We start from the raw sequence: 19,196 nt of genomic DNA, 5'->3' as shown, positions 1-19,196 counted from the left end.
AACTTTGCACTAATGAAGGATGCTGGAGTGGAGACCAACACCCTCCGCAGCATAGAGACAGCAGAGGCATGAACAGGGCAAGCTTGCCTCCTGCTTAGCCTGGGGAGGCCACCTCAAAGAGTAGATGGCAGCTCCGTCTCTGGGATCTAGTCCATCCTTGCTCAAACTTGCCAGTTGTGATAGTGATTTCTAATGTGATGCATGCCGGGGATCGGAGCGGAGACCAGCTGCTCTATTCACACCCGTAGTAACAAGGTTCATTACTCTTTGAGATGGTAACAACATTCAGTGTTGGTTGGGGATGGATTGGAATCAGCAATGGAGAAGTGAAACAATCTATGCTCTCTTCCCAGTTCCCATCTAATCCAGGAGCCTCACCGCGGCCATCGCTGTGATATTGACGTGCCTTATTGTTGCTTCGATTCTCATTCCCCACCCTGCAGAGTTTCACACTCTGTTGTGGAGCTATTTTTGTGGTAGATACTTTAAATGCTAGATCACTGGTGCTCTCCTACTGCGGAGATGGGGTCACATGAGGATCTCAATAGGGGCACTGCTGCTCGCTGGTGAGCCTAGCAGTTCATTTCTTTCTTACACAGAGAAGCCAGTTTCTTTCAGAGAAAGGGAGTCAGACTGAACTTTGCACCCAGCGGTTTCTCAGTATGACGGTTGTGATGGAAGGGGGTGAAGGAAAATCAGCCGGCTCTCTGAAAGGGCAGACATACCTCCCCTGACTCAGCCGCTGTCTGCTGATGCACACTCAGCTTGCCGGCTGTTCTTCTAATCTGATCCCTGAAAGAGGAACCAGGCTGCCAGATGTATGTCTCTCTCCTGCTGGGACGTCAGATGTGCCCTTTGTCCCAGAGTTACTCAAGAGAAAGGAAGGCTGTTGAAATCTTGTAGTTTCCTGTGAGCATCTCTTAGATCTTGGTGTGCCGAAGGGTCCTGCTGGGGTAGTATCTTCACATCAAATCCTGGCATCTTTCACCACCCCATCTTCTGAGTGATGGAGGGGAGGGAGAAACAGAGGCCTCCACAGTCCGATACACCTGTAATGTCCCTCCATGGTCTGCTACTGCTGGGCTGGCAAGGCCCATCAATAGCCAGACCCCCATGCCAGTGACTCTGGAAGTACCTTCTAGCTGCTTGTCATGGCCACATTCTTCTCTCATGCCCTGGAAGGGCTCAGCAGAGGGATCCTGGCCACCTCGGCCGTTCCTCTGCCAGCATGGGGGCTTTGCTGTTGCATTTTCCCCCAGGCAAGTGCTAAGAGGCTCGGGACGCCGCGGTCGGGGTGAAAGCAAGTTCCATAAATACAACCACAGCAAGGTCAGAACGTAGGCTGCCTAGGATAGTGGCCACCTCCTTTTTACCCCCATTGCCCAGCTTTCCCTTCTGGACTCCTAAGAGCCAATTGTGAACAGGGCCACTTCTTCAAAACCTATGGGGTCTCCTCCTAGGCACGTCCCCATACCACCCACGATTCAGCACAGGTGGGCACCCCGTGCTGGGGGGAGGGCTGGACTAATGGAGCCGAATGCCTGAATCGAAGCAGCAGCATTGCCAAACCCACGCGTTCAACAAGCATGAGTCAGGCCTCCCCAAAATTATGAGATGTTTTTTAAGCCAGAGATTTTTTTAAAACCATGATAAGTAAGGTCTGGCTTGACAAAGCCCTGGCTAGGATGATTTAGTTGGGGTTGGTCCTGCTTTGAGCAGGGGGTTGGACTAGATGACCTCCTGAGGTCTCTTCCAACCCTAATCTTCTATGATTCTAAGTATTTGGGCTCTTTTTCTTGGCCTTCTGGTTTCTGAGCCTTTACGGTGTCGTCGCGTCACATTTCTTGGCATTTCTCCACAGCCACGGGAGCTAAACTCTCACTCTGTCAATGAAATTAGAGATTCTCAATCACCTGACTCCAGGAGCTGGAGCTTTATGAAGACCCCAAATATCATGAGCTTTGGCAGTGTTGGACCAGTGCTAATGGAACCTCATTTTCAAGAGAGGCGAAGCAAAACCCCTCTGAGGAAAAAGCAAAATCAAATTCGGGGGAGAACAAGCCGGGATCATAGATTAGTGTATTCAACTAGCTGCAATAGAGTCCTCTTCCCACTCTGATTGGGGTTCTCTTCTGCTCTGCGGAGGCTGATGAGGGGCCCCAGCAAAGGGAAAAGCATGTTGGTCCCTGCACCTCTTCTATGCAGAAGGGTGTCTGTTCAGAACTGATAATGAGCACCAGAGGGCGGGGCCAACCAGCTGCTTCCCGAAATCCCTTGGCACAAGCCTGGGCTGGGTGGAGGCAGGGTGGGGCCGCTATTTATGAGCCAGCCTTGGAGAGCGCTCTCCGTAACAAGGGTCACCAAGTCTCCGGTTATGCAGAGGCAGCTGATCAAGAGGGAGTCCCTCCCCCCCACCACGGCACAGCTGAGGACTGGCACGTGCACAGTGGCGGGTCCTATCCTCCTCCTTCTGGTTCTGCCTTTGTCGGCACAGGGTACTGGCAGCCCCAGCCCCAGGCTGTCACACACGGCCCCCAGTCACTGAGGAACGCACTCAGACATTCAGCCTTTGATTGTAGTGGCGAGAGACGCTAACTGAGCTTGATGCCCCCGTTGTGCCCTGTACAGCTGCACGGGGGGGGGGCCTGTTGCCTATCCCAGAAAGCTTAATCTTTGCCTGTAAGCCCATGACGACACCGGGAGCGCTGCACCGGTACAGGAACACGGGTGTGCTCTCCCAGCAAAGAGCCCCTATGTGGACACCGCTATGCTGCCAACGCTGCGTTTTATATCCATCTAGTAAAGCCATCGCCATGAGCAAAACAAGCTGTACCGGCAGCAATTTGCCAGTATAACTGCATCTAACCAAGGGGCTTCTGCTAGCCCCACTCTGTGGGTCAGGGATCACCCCCCACATGCCCCAGACCCACACAGCTGGGCCGGTAGAAGTCTGTACATTAGTCTCAAACCTGGGCCACACTGAAAAAGCTTTACCGAGGGAGTCATGCTGGTAAAAGCCTTGTGTGGATGCAGTTATACCAGTATAACTTCTACCGGCAACGCTTATGCCAGTGCCCTGAGCCAGCACAAGCTGGATTGGTATACGCACTCTAATACCAATAGAGCCACATCCACACTAGAGGGTTTTGCTGGTGTAGCTACGCCAGCAAAACTCTCCTATGTGAACAGGGCCACGCTGTAGAGAAGGCCCCAGAGTCAAATCCTAGCCCTAGTGAGACGCACGACAAAACTCCCTAAGGCTTCAGTGGGGCCAGGATTTCACCCACGGCATAGAAACGAAAGGCACCTCGGACACAGCCGGGGGGGCAGACCGCCCCAGCTCTGGCCTGACCGGTGGGCCTGCTGCCACAGAGGGGCTTCAGTTATGTGCTGCAAGTGTTTTGGACCAGAGCTGATGTCCCCCTGGAGATCACGAGGGTGCATTGTACGGGAATCCCACGCCTGGGAGCGTCACCGTCTGTCAAGCCACATGCGCGAGTTCGTCCCCAACCGGAACGCGGTTGCGGTTGTGTCTTGCTAAGGAGATGCAGTGAGAAAGGGGCGCAGGGGTGAGGCAACGAGAGAGAAATTGTAAATCGGTATTAGACGCCCACCCCATTGATACGGCATCGACTAGCGCCAGCCTCCTCTGGGCGGGGGAAGAGGCCTTCTACCCCTAAAGCTGTGTAGACTCCTCTTGCGGTGGAAAGCCAGCGTGTGTGTTTAAACTGTGCTGCAGTTAGGGTGAGGTTTTTAACTCAGACTAAAAGAACAGGAGTACTTGTGGCACCTTAGAGACTAACATGTATTTGAGCATAAACTTTTGTTAGTCTCTAAGGTGCCACAAGTACTCCTGTTCTTTTTGCGGATACAGACTAACACGGCTGTAACTCGGTCTAGTGTCCGTCTTCCCCTCCCCACCCCACCCCAAAACCTGGAATGCCAGGGCTGCCCAGACCTGCTTTAAACACACTCTTCCCTGACTGACACTGTTGAGTCTGGAGCGTAGACCGGTCCATAAGGTTGGCGGATTTGTTTGTACAGAACCATGCCTGAGTTCCCCAGCTGTGCAAACGTGGGCTGCTTCCTTGGTGACTAGCTTTCACAGAACATGACCAAGCAAATATTTCTGGCAATATCAGTCTTCTCTCTCTCTCTCTCTCTCGGTGGTGGGGTCTGAGCTTGAGTCAGAGAACTATGAGCCACGTGTCACTATCCTACAGCGCTTGCTGTGGAGAATGGCTTTCTAGGAGGGGAAAGGAGGGCTTAGTAGTTAAGGCATCAACCTGAGACTCAGGAGATCTGGATTCAGCCCACAGCTCTGCCACAGACTCCTTGTGTGCCCTGGAGCAAGTCAGTTGGGCTGAGACTTTCCAAAGCCACTCAAGGGATTTAGACACACTATTCCTATTAACTTCAGAAAGTGGAGTTTCTAAATCCCCAGGAGCTCTGAACACTTCTGTCTCATCTCCCCATCTGTAAAATGGGGATATAAGCACCTAGCTATATAGATCCACACTGCCACTTCTACCATGTTCAGAGATGCAGGGCCAATATGGCCGGTTTCCCTACCCCTCACTCGGGACATGGTTTGAAGATAGTTCAGGCCTGTAGGGTAGATGGGCCCCATCCATACCCTAACCATGTTCAAGGAAAGCAAACTCAATAGGAGAGCCATCGCAGCTCCAGTGAATTCACTCTGAAATGTGACCTGTTGGCAGAGACAGCCAGGAAGTTTCTGCACATCTCCAAGCTCAGCTTGGTTTCATTTGTTTAATTATTCACTGGTATTTACAGCAAGCATCTTGTTCATCTGGGTTAAATTCAAATGTCAGGCGCTTATGGAAGGTGTTACCTTGTTGCTCTCTTTCCTTTGAATTTCTCCCCTTGGGGTAGAGGAGATTTCACAGATCCCATCACAGGCTCCTGAGCAGCTTATCAGGAGGGAGAAGGGAGAGAAAGGGGCCAAGACATGCCCCCAGTTTATGCTGCTTTTCACTTTATCACCCTAAACAGTCTAGAATTTGCTGGCTCCCAAGTTTAGCTGCACTGCACCGTCACCAGCAGCTTCCCTGACCTCCTCCCCCTCCCCTGGCTGCCCAGAGATAAATGCATTGTCACAGCTTTGTAAACTAGATCTTAGAGCTGGACCCCCAGGGACCCGCTTAGCCCCTCCTGCAGGATTCAGTGGGTCCATGGGAGTTATTCCTGTGCTGGAGGGGAGAATGCGGCACAGAGAGGAGGGTAGTGCCTGCCTGGAGGAGGAAGAGGATAACTTCTGTGTAATGAACAGCTTAGCCCCCCCAGCCACAGGACTTAGTGTGGTGGTGGCGGCACTGGGCTGGGGCATAGCTTGGGCGAGCTAGCGTGGCTAGGTTAAAAGCAACGTTCCAGCTTTGTTCACCCTGTTGGCTTAAAGCACGCTGTATCCCCAGCTGGCCTATCCAGGGCGGCCAGCCCCAGCTGTGCTTCAGCCTGGCTGACAGGCACTCGCCATTCTCATACATCGAACCACCTTCCCCTCCTCCAGCGTGCACTGCTCTATGAAGCCGCTCTGTCGACTACGGCTAGGTTCTCCCAGCACTTGACCTAGCCTGTGGCTTGAATCACTCAAGTCTCCGCTGGACTTTATGGCCCTCTACGAAGGCCTGAGCCTGCAGCCAGAGACGGCACAAGGCAGCAGTGATGGAGTTGTGGGGGGGGGGGGGAGGAAACGAGAGGCTGTTGCGTAAGTTAACACTAGATCTGTTCTGCAGGGCTTGAACTGGAGCCTGCAGGCTGCCCATCCAGCCTCCACACCATACAACACTCAGCCCAGACCCGCACAGCAACAAGGACTGGTGGGAAGAGCAGGAAATGAAAGGCAGGACATGGTTTGCCACTGATTTACTGTGTGACCTACAGCAAGGTCACTGAGGCTCTGATTTGCAGAGGTACTGAACATAAGAACGGCCATAATGGGTCAGACCAACAGTCCAGCCAGCCCAGTATCTGGTCTTTCAGCAGTGACCAGTGCCAGGTGTTTGGAGAGAACGAATAGAACAGAGCAATCAAGTGAACCATCCCCTCTCATCCACTTCCAGCTTCTGGCAATCAGACACCCAGAGCATGGAATTGCGGCCCTGCCCGTCCTGGCCGATAGCCATTGATGGACCTATCCTCCGTTAACTTCTCTAGTTCTTTTTTGAACCCCATTCTAGTTTTGGCCTTCACAACTCTTTTGGCAAGGAGTTCCACAGGTTGACTGTGCGTTGTGTGAAGAAATACTTCCTCGTGTTTGTTTTAAACCTGCTGCCTATTAATTTCATTGGGTGACTCCCTAGGACTTGTGCTATTTACCCCTTCACATAACACTTCCTTATTTACTTTCTCCACACCAGTCATAATTTTATAGACCTCAATCATATCCCTCCTGAATCTTCTCTTTTCCGAACTGAAAAGTCCCAGTCTTTAATTGCTCCTCATCTGGGAGCTGTTCCAGACCCCTAGTCATTTGTGGCCCTTCTCTGTACCTTGTCCAATTCTAAGATACCTTTTTGGAGATGGGGTGACCAGAACTGCACACCAGAGTCAAGGTGTGGGTGTATTGAACCCTCTCCATTCCCAGCGAAGTCACCTGCAGTTGTTCAGCACTGCTGAAAACCAGCCCCTCGCCCACTTGGCTTGTTTCCCCCTCTACCAAAGTGAGAGCAATACTTCTCCCCCCCCACTTTGGGTACCCCCAGTAGGTGCCTGTCAAGACTGCTTCCCCACTCTGAACTTTAGGGTACAAATGTGGGGGCCTGCATGAAAACTTCTAAGCTTAACTACCAGCTTAGATCTGGTCTGCTGCCACCACTCCCAAATGTGCTAATTCCCTTCCCTGGGTAGCCTTGAGAGACTCTTCACCATTTCCCTGGTGAATACAGATCCAAACCCCTTGGATCTTAAAACAAGGAGAAATTAACCATCCCCACTTCTTTCTCCCAACAACTCCTGTGGATCAAGATCCAACCCCCTTGGATCTAAAAACAAGGAAAAATCAATCAGGTTCTTAAAAATAAGGCTTTTAATTAAAGAAAAAGGTAAAAATCATCTCTGTAAAATCAGGATGGAAAATAACTTTACAGGGTAATCAAACTTAAAGAGCCCAGAGGAATCCCCTCTAGCCTTAGGTTCAAAGTTACAGCAAACAGAGATAAACACTCTAGCAAAAAGGTACATTTACAAGTTGAGAAAACAAAGATAAAAACTAACACGCCCTGCCTGGCTGTTTACTTACAAGTTTGAAATATGAGAGACTTGTTCAGAAAGATTTGGAGAACCTGGATTGATGTCTGGTCCCTCTCAATCCCAAGAGCGAACAACCCCCAAAACAAAGAGCACAAACAAAAGCCTTCCCCACACCAAGATTTGAAAGTATCTTGTCCCCTTATTGGTCCTTTGGGTCAGGTGTCAGCCAGGTTACCTGAGCTTCTTAACCCTTTACAGGTAAAAGGATTTTGGAGTCTCTGGCCAGGAGGGATTTTATAGTATTGTACACAGGAGGGCTGTTACCCTTCCCTTTATAGTTATGACAGTGCCACACAAGTACCAGAGGCCGAGCAGCTGCAGCATTGGCCTGGGAGTCAAAAGACCTGGGTTCTAGTCCCAGCTCTGCCATGGCCTGCTGGGTGACCGTTGATAAGTCACTTGGCCTCCCTGTGCCTCAGTTTCCCATGGGTGCAATGCGGATGATGATATTTAACTCCTTTGTAAAGCACTTTACGATCTGCAGCTGAACAGCCCTAATTGCTCGGTGTTACGCCTGTAATATCACTCTGCCCTTCTGTACCACTGAGTTTCTTTTCCTGTTCACCTCGTCACGACCCTGCCACGTTAACACCTTTTTCTTGCCCAGATTTCACAGCCACATTTCAAGCGTCATTTTCTTTAGCGAGGGCTTTCTGAGCCCTCCAGACCACAGTGACAAGACCTGCTTACAACGCTGTTGCAATCTGTAATGAGGACAGCACCTGAAGTGTGGGCCTTATGAGACAGTAACACGCTTAGAGACCCCCGTTAAAGCCATGTCAATCCTATTCACTGAGCTTAGTTAGTGGCCACGTTTAAGGTCCGGCTCAATGCTGAACAGTGTGATGAGCAGGACAGGTGACAATGGCATCTCCTCACTCAGGTGTAATTACAGTGTAGATGGGGCCTTATCTCATGGAACCGAAGCAAGAGCCAAGAGACTAGTAACTACAAGGTGAATGATAAGCATCTGCCATGGGTCCCTCTCTCTCCGGACCTATTCCATTGGGAACGAGACTGGGAAATTGCTGGGGATGAATCCAAATGGCAGCTTTCGTCGCCGCTCTCTTCCCTATGGCTAATGAGCTCTGTGTTTTCTGCAAGGATTTCAGTCTCACTAGGCCCAGAGCGGCCTCCAGCCCAGCCCCCAGCAAGCTTTGCACAAACAAAAGCCTTCTCTCTCTCCCGCCTTCCTTCCTCTTCCACTTCCCAAGCGTGCAGCAGGTGGGAGCTGCTCCCGGTCACAGGCCGAGGGGAGGGAAGAAGAACGTGCGTGTCTAGTGCTGGCCTGGCTGCAGCTTTTGATTTGCGACCTGTCCCCTGAGCCAGAGGGAACACTCGGGGTTGTGAACATTGGTCTAACGTCCAGTCGCGTCTCTTGCAGGATGCACAGAAAAATGTGTGAGCGAGAGTGAGCGAGTGTGCGCACAGCAGGAAGGCTGCATTCAGCAGCTCCAGGGTTTTAGGAGCGCTTTATTCTCTGGGCACGGCAACGCGTGCTGCTCACGTGGAAGGAGGGAACTGCAGGGATCAAAGACAACCCTAAAACGCCTGGGCCACCGCGGAGATGGCTCAGCCAGTATTGCACAGTACTTCCCCCTGCCTAGCATCGCTGTAGGTTGGAGGAGAGGACTGTGCCGCTCAGTCCTACCACTGATAAAATAGCCGTGAACACCCTCACGCTGTAGCTCCAACCAAAGGCAACGAGCTGTGGTTTTGAAATGGGGAAGGCAGAGTTGCTGGCGCAAGGGGAGGGGGGGCGCCCAGGAATCTATGTGGGAAGGCTGTCTTCCAGGCCACCCTTTTGCTTCCATATGAAATGACTGTATTTAAAGAAACCAAAAATGCAGCAAGGGACCCTATTCTCCCTGGCCCTGGGTGAGCATGGAAACTCTGCTGCTGAGCCTTGTCTACACTAGAGCAGGTGCGGTCTGGCCCACTGCTTTGGGCCTCTGCCATACTTGTAAGATGCTCTCACCCACAAGAGCTTTTAATAGTTCAGACATGCCACCTGCTGGTGCAAACGCACTAGTCCCCAGCCGCTCTCCTAACCCCCCCCAGCCTGCACCCCTGCTCAGAGGAGCAATGCTGGCATTGTGGCTGCACCAGTTCAACCAGTGCTCCTAGCACCATCCCACAGCCATGCTGCCCACCAGTCACTGACTGCTCAGAGCATCATCCATCAAACCACTTCCTCACAGGCCCGAGAGCAGCTCCAGTGATACTTGACTGGTGCCTGCCATGCCCTGCACCCCTCCCCCAGCTTAGCAAAGGCACAGGAATGCCATCCCATCAAGTTTCATTCAGACTTGTTTTCTTTAAACTTTTACCAGCAGTTTCACAGTGTCTGACGCGTGGCTCCTCCCCTCCGGCAGACCCCACGCAGCACAGAAAGGTTAGCGAGGGTGCCCATCACATGGCACCTAAACACCCCCCCCCCCAGCAAGCCATCAATGTTCTGACCATGCCACTGGCCGGCACTAGTGCTGCAGGGAGGTGGCTACCTTTCCCAAGCTCTTGTGAAGTATGGGACATTCACAGTAACATACACACCTCAATTAGTCCCAGCTCTCCACCCACCTGCCCCACAACCATTACCCTCAATCCATCCCGATGGTGAATCCCTGATCGCTACTCACCTGCCCGTGGCCCAGCGGTTCTTACCCGGGGGATGAGCTGTACGTGTTCCACTGCATAAGCCTAGAGATGGGGAGCCAGCTGGGCTCTGCGGAGGGATCTCTTCCCTCCGGGAATGGGCCTAGACAGACTCTATCTGCCTCAGCATCCTACAAGGGATAAGAGGAGAAGGAAACCAGCCAGCAGAAAACAAATAACGCCCCAAAGCAGAGCCCAGCCAGCAAACTCTCCCAGCAGTAACACAAGCACCTCCCTCCTCATTTAGTTTGACTAGATTTGAAACACCTGGCACTGACTGGCTGGCTCAGGACTGCATGGTGCATGGGGGCTGACTACCCCCCAGGCTGGCTGATGTGGGACTGGGGCCAGCCGTGCTGTGGAGAAGGACGTCCGTCTCCAGAGCTGCCGACCCAGCCCTGAGGGTCTGTGGAACTGGGTGTCAGGTCTGAGCAGACTTCAGCTGCAGTACTAGTGAGCCGCTAAGGCACAGGGCTCTCCCCCAGGCTGGGGACAGCTGTCGGGTTCCTGACAACTTGGGGCTGAGGAAGCCGCCTCAGGTCCCATCCGACCCATTCCCAGCCTGGCCATGGGAGCTGTGCCGGGTTTGGCCAACGCGGCAAGCTCAGGAGAGGCACCGCCAGCGTTGATGAATCTCTCCTCTTGTCTCTGTCCAGGGGTGACGTGGGGACTCTTGCCACGGCCCTGCCATGTCCTGGTGCTGCTGAACCCCCAGAGCGGAACGGGGCACGCGCTGCAGCTGTTCCGCTCCCTAGTGCAGCCAATGCTGGCCGAGGCCGACGTAACCTTCACCCTCTCTGTGACCGGTAAGTCTGCTCCCGCTGCAGCCACCCGGCGGGTTCTGCCTTGCCCAGGCTGCCTCCTAGGGGCCCCTCGCTGCCAGGCGGAGGGGAGGGCATTTCGCTGGGTAGGGGACTTCTGTCTGGCTGAGCTCTCCCTGCATGGCTGGCTGTGTAGCCTGGGATAGGAGCTGATGGCCCTTCATTTTCTACCTCGCTGCCCACTTCCCTGCCAGGTAACACCAGGAACTCTCCAGCTGGGAGTGTCTCAACCAGTCCTGCCTTGTAATATGGAAATACAGTGCAACTCATTTAAATTTGACCAATGGATGCACAGTATTCAAATGAACAGAAGGTGGCAAGAAGCAGGAGAAGGGGGAACCCTCCCCTCTGGTGTTGCAATCCCACCTGGCAGCAAGGAGAACCCAAGGGTGGCAGCAGAGGGAGGAGAGCTAGGCAGGGGGAGATGCTGGGAGTGTCATTTTCCCATGCACCCATGAAGCCTTCCTGGGGGCCACAGCTTAGGAGCAATGGTTCGTGTGCCCTTGGCCATGAGAACTCCTCCTCTTGGCTTGGTGGGTCTCTCCCTGGCTCCCAGGCCAGGCTAGGCTCTTGCCAGCTGGCTCCGATTCTGGGAGCCTGGGTTGGGAAGCCCAAGTGACATCCTGTGGCTGAGGCCTCTCGTTCCAGGGAAGGCTGGGCCCTCCTGTCTCCAAGGGTTGTGCAAGGAGAGGAAACCATGCCGATTCCCGGCAGCCCATGGTTGCCCCCACTACCAGCAGCTCTGTATTTCTCTCCCCAGAGAGGCCGAATCACGCCCGTGACCTGGTGCGGGCCGGAGATTTATCCCAGTGGGACGCTGTGGCTGTTCTGGCCGGGGATGGCCTGCTGTATGAGGTGAGGAGACGGCCAGGAAGCAAGGGCAGCTGTTATGCTGGCAACTAGGAGACGAGCCAGTCCCTTGGGCCTGGCCTTCCTTTACACTGTGGCAGTTGGGCAAAGGGAGTGTGGCTGTCTCCGGCCACTGCCACCGGGCAGAGGCTGGGGGTGCAGAGCTTGGCTCTGTGCCTTCTCAGAGTTCAACGTGGGAGCGTAGGAGAACAGAGAGCCGGGCGTGGATGGCGGCTCAGATGCTGGGGGGATGGGGGAGCGGTGAGTCTCTGGGCAGCAGCCTCAGGCCCAAACAGCACAGGTGGCCCTGTCTCCCCTGGGAGCCCCAGGCCTGGAATGGGGAGGGGAAGTAGGTCAGGACTGAAGGGCAGTGGCAGGGAAGGATAGGCCTGGAAGAAGAGGGAGCTGCAGGCCCGGAGGGGGGCAGGGGGGAGGCTGTGTGCATGTGGGGCACATGGCTGGAACAGCAGGTGGCACTGCAGGGCGGGACGGAGGAGCAGCAGCGGGACATGGGCTGGATGGTCACTGTACCTGGCCAGGGCACGCTCTCATGCTGCCCTCCCCACCACTGTCAATGGCAAAGAAGGAGAAAAGACACCAGGGACAAATAGCTCCTGGTTCTGCTGCTTGTGCCCTGGAGCTAAGTTGGGCAGCTGCCAGAGGCACCAAAGGAGAGGAGGTGGCACCCAAAACCTTCTCAGGCTGCCCTGGCCTGGGTGGGCATGAGCAGCTAGAGCAGGGGGCTGTGTTGCCCCTCCCAGAGTGGAGAGCCCCTGGCTCCCTCTGGTCCATTCCCTTCCCCTTCCCGTTCCCCCAGAGCGGCCAGGGCAAGGATGGGGCTGCTGTCTCTGGGAAGCTGCCAGCTGTGTGGCTCTGTCCCCGCAGGTGGTGAACGGCCTGATGGAGCGTCAGGACTGGCAGGCCGCCATCAAGAAGCCTCTCTGCACCCTGCCCGGGGGCTCTGGGAACGCCCTGGCCGCTTCCATCAACCACTACGCTGGGTAAGGGCTTCTCAGCCGCCAGCCCAGGCCCTGCTCGCTGAGTTCTCACCGCTGGCTACTCGGGGAAGGGGCACACCGTGGAGAGGTGGAGCAGGCCCCTGGCAGGGAAGCCGCTGACCAAGGGGCAGTCACGTTCGCCCGAGACCTTGTAAACCTCCTTACACCATTGAAGCTGACTTCAGCAGACAGGAAACTAGTTGAAATGACTGCAAAGGGCTTCCCCCAAGGGCAGCCTGTCTAACCACAGGGACTGTCCACTGGCAAGAGCTACCCCCAGGCCCCAGCCTCTGGTGCCATCTGCCACGTAGCTGGCACCATTCCTAGCAGCCTCGGGCTGCTGGAGCCTGGCTAAGGCAGCTAGTGAGGGCTGGATTCTGCCCAGTGAGGTTGTGTGGGTGGGTGAGAGGGCGGAGTTTAGCTCTGCCCCTGCGAAAAGCAAAGTGCAAAGCTAAGGCCCCCTGCAGCAATTGCCAGCTTCGCAGGCGGGTGGCCCAGCTGGGCATTCCTGGGGCCTGCGGGGACAGAAAAGCCGGGTTAGAGCCACAGCCAAGAGCTACGTAGCAGCCGCAGGCTCCCGCACAGGGTGTGATCGCTATTTGTCTGTCCCCACGTGCAAGGAGAGCACAGACAGGGCTTGCTCCGGGCGGAGAGACGTTACCATCCAAACTCCCCCCCGCGCAGTCACCCAGCCCTTCCTGCTCTGCTAACAGCATCAAAGAATGGCTGCATGCTTCAACCTCCCTGCCACTCCTAATACCACAGTCGGCTGGGGGTAGTACCCCCCCCCCCACCCTTTCAGCGCTGGCGACCTTTTGGAGCAGACCCCAATTTGTGGCTTTGACGGAAGGATTATTTGCATTTCAGTAGCAGCTAGAGGGAGGTCCCCATTCAGAGCAGGGGGCCTTTGAAGCAATGGGGCCACATGGATGGAGCACAGGACTCAACAGACCTGGGCCCTATGCTTGGCTCTGCCACTGACCTGCTGGGTGACCTTGGGCAAGTCATTGCACGGCCCCGGGCCTCAGTTTTCCCCATCTGTAAAATGAGGATAATGAAAAGCTTTCGGAGAGCTACAGATGAAAAGTGGGGTAAGAGAGCTTGGGATTATTGTTCTTGCTGGGCTCAGTGCTACCCACGTGCACAGCGAGAGTCCAACAAGCCCCAGAGAGTCTGCACTCTATCTAGGCAGCACAGAAAAATGGCAAGGGGGAGGATCAGAAGCCAGAGAGGAAGTGAGTTGCCCAAGGTCACACAGCAGCGTGGGGGCAGAGCCCAGCTCTCATGGCTTCCACTCACCCTTTTCCTTTTCCCCCCCTGTTTTATGATCCTCTTTTCCCTGACCCTGCCTCGGCTCCCCCCGTGAATGTCTCCTTTGGGGAAGCACCAGGGCCGAGACCAAACCCAGCTGTGCCTGAGCCTCACCTGCCCACTCTGACAGCTGCGGGGCACTGCTTGCCCTGGCCCGATGGGGTGGCGAAGCGCTGGCTCCTGGCATGGCTGGGGTAGAGAGAAGGGCAGGGGGAGGAGCACGCAGAGGCAGTTGAACTGGCAGCCCTTGGCTCATGTTTCTCGTCTCGTGATGAAATTACCGTTCTCAGCTCTGACCTTTGCCCCTGCACAGCTGGCTTGGCCCTCCTCCTGCGAGGCTAATCCCAGCTCCCGCTGCACAGCGCTACGGGTGGGGGCACCAACGGGCGGCTTCGCTTTCACAGCCAGGCTGCTCAGCCACCTGCCTGCTCCCAGCCAATGCCTGGCCCTAGCTCACCGGTCTCTGAAGATAGGTGCTCCTGAGAACACATGGGTCCCCTCCCCCACCCCGGCTGCTCCCTCCAGTCAGAGGGGGTGCAGGGGCTGAGGAAGACCAGATACTCCTCACATCTGGGAATGGCTCTCGCCCCTGCACAGAGCAATTCCCAGCCTGGCACTGGCTTTAGCTGAGTGCGCAGCTGGGTCCCCAAGAGAGGAGACTCAGCCTAGTGTGGTGACGGATCCACCCTCCTTAGGCCTGGCTCTCTCTGTTTCCCCATCTGGACTTTCCTTCCAGCCCCCACTGGGGGAGGCAGGGGAGTTGTGTTCCCTGTGCAGAATCCTAGGCAAGTTACTTTACCATTCTCTGCCTCAGTTTCCCCTAGTAGACTGGAGGTGATATTTGCCTGTGCCATGCAAAGTGCTTGGCATCACTGGGTGAGACAGTGGGAAGCTGCTGCCTGGAGCAGGCCGAGCTAGGCTTGCACCAGAGTACATAGTGGTTTGGGCCAAGTTCTGTTTTCCTTCAAGAACAACGCTAAGCTGTGTCTGTGGCGGCAGTAGCTGAGGGGAGCTTGCCACAAACACAGGCCGTGCCGGGGCTGAGATAAAACTGGGCAGAAGTTTTATAACAAGTTGGGTTGGGCCAAGCACTAGCTCCCTTTGAACACAAAGCCCAAAGCAAGCGTGGCCGTTGCCATTTCAATAGTGGTTTTTAAAATGGTCAAAACCAATTAAAATCCCTTTTTAAAAATGGAAAAGGGCCCTTTGCTTTCACTCCAATCTAAACCACTTCCTAGCCAGCCGCTTTCCTTCGGCAAACCCCTCCCCTGGGGTTCCCTTCATGGGCGGCCGTCGGCGAGCAAAGCTCCGAACTCGACACCTGCATAAAGGCCAGATTTGCCAAGGTGCTCAGCACCCGCCATTGTAATGCTTAGACCCTGAGCTTCCAAAGAGCTCAGCCCCTGACCCCTCTGGCGTTCACCAGCCCCCCTCTCCCGGTCACCCAGAGCCCTGCCTGCCTTCTACATCAGCACCAAGAACAAAGCCTCTGACAGGCCCCCTCAGCTGCACCTGGAGACAGAACAGCCAGCAGTAGGGTAATGGGAGCCAGGAGCTGATAGGGCCAAAAGACCCCACAGGGAGCCACTTGCATTCCCAAAGTAAGACCCTGCCCTCTCCACTACCAGTAAGGGAAGGGGGGACACACCCCCATCTACCTTTTTTCTGCTGCTGCCTGGGCTGGCTTCCTGTGCAAAGCTGCTCTGAGCTCCATGCCCTCTGCCCGGCCTCCCATAGCAGGAGCAGGAGTTAATGGAAGGGGGTTCCCAGCAGAAATGAGGGTGGATGTGACTTGCTCCATCTACTGGCTCTGAGCTGATTCCAGCTCCCAGGAGCTGCAAACCCACCTTCCTTCTAAGCAGCCCCCTCTGCCCCCTGGCAGGCAGTTAGCTCCTGGGTGAGCCACGCTGGGGTATCAGAGCGGCCACTGGGCCCCTAACAACGTGGATTTGGGCCAGCGTGGAGGGGAGCAAAGGATACCTAAAACGAGACCTTGCAGAGCCCCCGTGGCGTGTGCAAATAGCCCAGCCTCCTGAGCCAGGCGCCCTTGTTCTCCAGCGGCCAGGGCATGTCCTGGACGTGGTGTGAGGGCCCGAATGAGAGCCGCTAGGCAGAGCTCTGCTGTTCTAGGCAGGGCAGCTGCCACTACAAATCCATCCATGCCAACGATGCACTCCCAGTTGCTGTGTCATTGGGGGACAGGCCCTTCGGTGCCTCAAGCCAGACTAAAGCAGTGCCCTGGACAGTGTTAACGACGACCGAGGTTACACATGCCAGAGCCCCATGGGGCTTCTTGTCTGCCATGCCTCGGAGCCTGGCTCGGGCCACTCTCGCTTGTGCTGGCAGATCGCTCCTGACAGTCTGACACCAGCGGTGCGCTGCTGTCCGCTCCTCTTGCATCTGGGTATCTAGGGCCATGCCTCTGCCAGGCTGGGCTGCAGGGCCTTGCAAACAAAGGCACCAAGCAAACCCTGTGCTTGGCCAACTGCCCCCCCACCCCCTCCGCCCGCTGCTGGAGTCTCTAATAAAGCAGGGCGCAGCCTACAGCGAACGGCTTCTCCAAGGGGAGCAAATGGGGGTCAGGGATGCTTCCGTTTGTGGGGCATTGTGAGCTGGTCAGCCCAAGAGGGGTTCTTCTGGCTGGCAACACTGGCTGAGTCTGAGCAAAGGGGCACAAGCCAGGGGAGCTGGGTTTTAAACCCATCCCGTGGAGTTTCTGGGAGACTTTTCCTCTGGTGGTAGACAGAGGATCGCGTTGATTCCAAGCAGGTGGGGATCTTTGAAACCCCCACTGGGTCTAGTCACGTTCCAATGATACTTAGTGACATTTTGCAATGTCTTCCTCAGCCAAAGGGGGCACCCTGGAGCTGCAGGGAGTCAGCGTCAGTCCCCCGGGGGGGAGGGGTGTCCTTGAGAGTCCCTCCCCCACTCCGACCACTGGAGCGTGCCTCGGACAAGGTGAGGGTCCCAGCTCAACAGATCTGCCTGCTTTTGTCTCTGTTACAGCAACACGCGGGCCTTCAAGGAGGAGCTGCTGACCAATTGCACCTATTTCCTCTGCAAAGGCCTGTATGCCCCCATGGACCTGGTCTCCCTGAGCACGGCCTCTGGCAAGCGCCTCTACTCCTTCCTCAGCTTCGGCTGGGGCTTCATCTCCGACGTGGACATCGCCAGCGAGAAGTACCGCCAACTGGGCAACGCCCGCTTCACCGTGGGCACCATCCAGCAGCTGGCCGGGTTGAAGGTCTACAAGGGCCGCCTCTCCTACCTGCCTGTAGAGATGTCCTCCTCAGCCCCCGACAGCCCTTCAGAGCAGAATAGCCACCACGTGCCATGCAGCAACGGTCGCCCCCTCCACATCCTCCCTCAGCCTGCGCTGGGAGTGCCACGGCCCCCTCACGAAGGGTCCTGGCCAGAGGACCCTCTCCTGGTTCCCTTCGACCAGCCAGTCCCAAAGCACTGGACCGTTGTGCCTGAGGAGGAGTTTATCTCCATTTTCGCCATCTACCAGTCGCACTTGGGCGCTGACTTCACCATGGCCCCCACGGCCAAGCTTCACGATGGCTCCATGCACCTCTTCTACCTGAAAGCCGGGGTCTCCCGGCTGGGGCTGCTCAAACTCTTCCTAGCCATGGAGAAGGGGACCCACCTGGACCTGAACTGCCCCTACCTTCACTACGTCCCTGTGAGGGCCTTCCGGCTGGAGCCCTTTGCTTCCACCGGGCTCATGACGGTGGACGGCGAGCCGCTGGCGTGTGAGCCAGTGCAGGGCCAGGTGCACGACCAACTCTGCAGGATCATCAGTGGCTCCTGAGCCACCTGCCAAATAAACCACTTCAAAAAGGGTTTTGACCATGTACATCCCTGGGGTGCAGTGAGGGAGGACAGGCAAGGACCACTGCAAAGAATGCTTACACCTCCTGCCACTCCGTGTCTTCTCCAGCTCACTCCTCTCTCCTCCTCTGGAATAGTTCACAGTGGTCTCTTGTTCCCCTTGCTCTGCCCAGCCTCCCGAGTCCCACCCCCACCGCAGTCCTTTTCCTGCCTGATCGCAGGCACCATGGGCCAAGCACTAAGAGGTTTGGTTAATAAGTTGGAGGGTGCGGGAGGGATACTCACAGCCTGGCCTGCCCCCTGTGTCAGGAAGCTCCTATGGGACACAGGTGCCTCCTGAGCAGTGGGTGGCACATGATGGTACCCAAATACAGGTACAGCCCTTTCCAGGTAGCTTAGCAGCTGCAAGGATATTTCTCCCCCCACCCCCAGTCTAAGTGCTGGGCTGCTTCTCTTCTCTGCTTCCAGATCAGCCTATCTTTGCAAGGGACTCCGCAGATGACTCGCCAACCCAGGCTCTCCGCAGTACAGGCCTCCCCTGCATTTCTGTTCCTAGGTTCCCCACAAGGACAAAGCCAGTCTGCTCCCTTCCCACAGCTCACCTATATACTGAAGGCACAAGAGCGCTACCCTTTCCCCCAGGAGCAGAGTGCCACGGAGACAGAGCACTGCTTCAGCACCAGCAAATACAGTGGGCACCAAGCCCCTGGGGCCAGTGAGGAAATGAGAACTGGCTCCACCATAAACTATAAACTTCTAGGGCCAACATTTATTACAATGAACCAATATTTTTTTAAAGAAAATATTTCTACCAAAAGCTCCATGGAGACAGAGTTTATTCTTAAAATGAGACAATAAAGATCTAGCTTTTCCAAAACAGGTGGCCTTGGCTGTTACATGGTGGGCACTCTGCTTTCATTGCAAACCTAAGCACCTGGAACTCCCAGGTTGGACTGTTTCCTCCCTGGGATTGCTGTGGTGTAATAAGCAATAAAGTTTCTTGGAGCAGCAGCAGCTCAGGGGTTATTGCTGTCTGCTTTTGCCAGCAAGGGGCTGTGGGCGAATTGCTCCAAAATGCACTGCCTCTTGGCATTTGCACAAAATCCCAGTCAGCCTCTAGAAAATCCCTTTATTCTCCGACATAGGGACAGGCTGGGATGACTCATGGTGGGCCGAGAGGTTGTGTCATCCAAATCCAAGGTATTAAAAAAATTAACTTTGCAGGGTCCATTGAGTTTATATGTTTTAACTGTAGAGGGGAAAACCACCACTCTAGTCCAACAGCTGTTTCTTTAGAAACATTTTGGAAGAGTAGGCTAAAAACAATCAGAAATGTTACAATAGTCACACAGCGTAGCACTCCTTGGAGGTCAGATACCACAGTGATGGGCAGTCTTATGAAAACCTAGACAGCATTCATGTCCATGGCCCACATTGCCTGGGTTGGGTTAGGTAG

General features: G+C 55.2%; 1 protein-coding gene across 1 annotated transcript in view; it reads left to right on the top strand.

The window, feature by feature from the left end:
* The window catches only part of SPHK1 (sphingosine kinase 1), a 28,346-nt gene extending 9,597 nt beyond the window's left edge, over positions 1–18,749 (top strand). Inside the window, exons 2-5 of the mRNA XM_034790404.1 lie at positions 10,584–10,733; positions 11,509–11,603; positions 12,483–12,598; positions 16,913–18,749. Of these exons, the coding sequence (XP_034646295.1) occupies positions 10,584–10,733; positions 11,509–11,603; positions 12,483–12,598; positions 16,913–17,720 (1,169 nt within the window). The 3' untranslated portion in view covers positions 17,721–18,749. The remainder of the gene's footprint in view (positions 1–10,583; positions 10,734–11,508; positions 11,604–12,482; positions 12,599–16,912) is intronic.
* Positions 18,750–19,196: the final 447 nt, after the last annotated feature.

Source organism: Trachemys scripta, chromosome 14 (assembly GCF_013100865.1).
Source record: "Trachemys scripta elegans isolate TJP31775 chromosome 14, CAS_Tse_1.0, whole genome shotgun sequence".
Lineage (NCBI taxonomy): Eukaryota > Metazoa > Chordata > Testudines > Emydidae > Trachemys > Trachemys scripta.
Note: the sequence above shows the minus strand (reverse complement) of the source record. Positions and strands in the feature narration are given on the sequence as shown.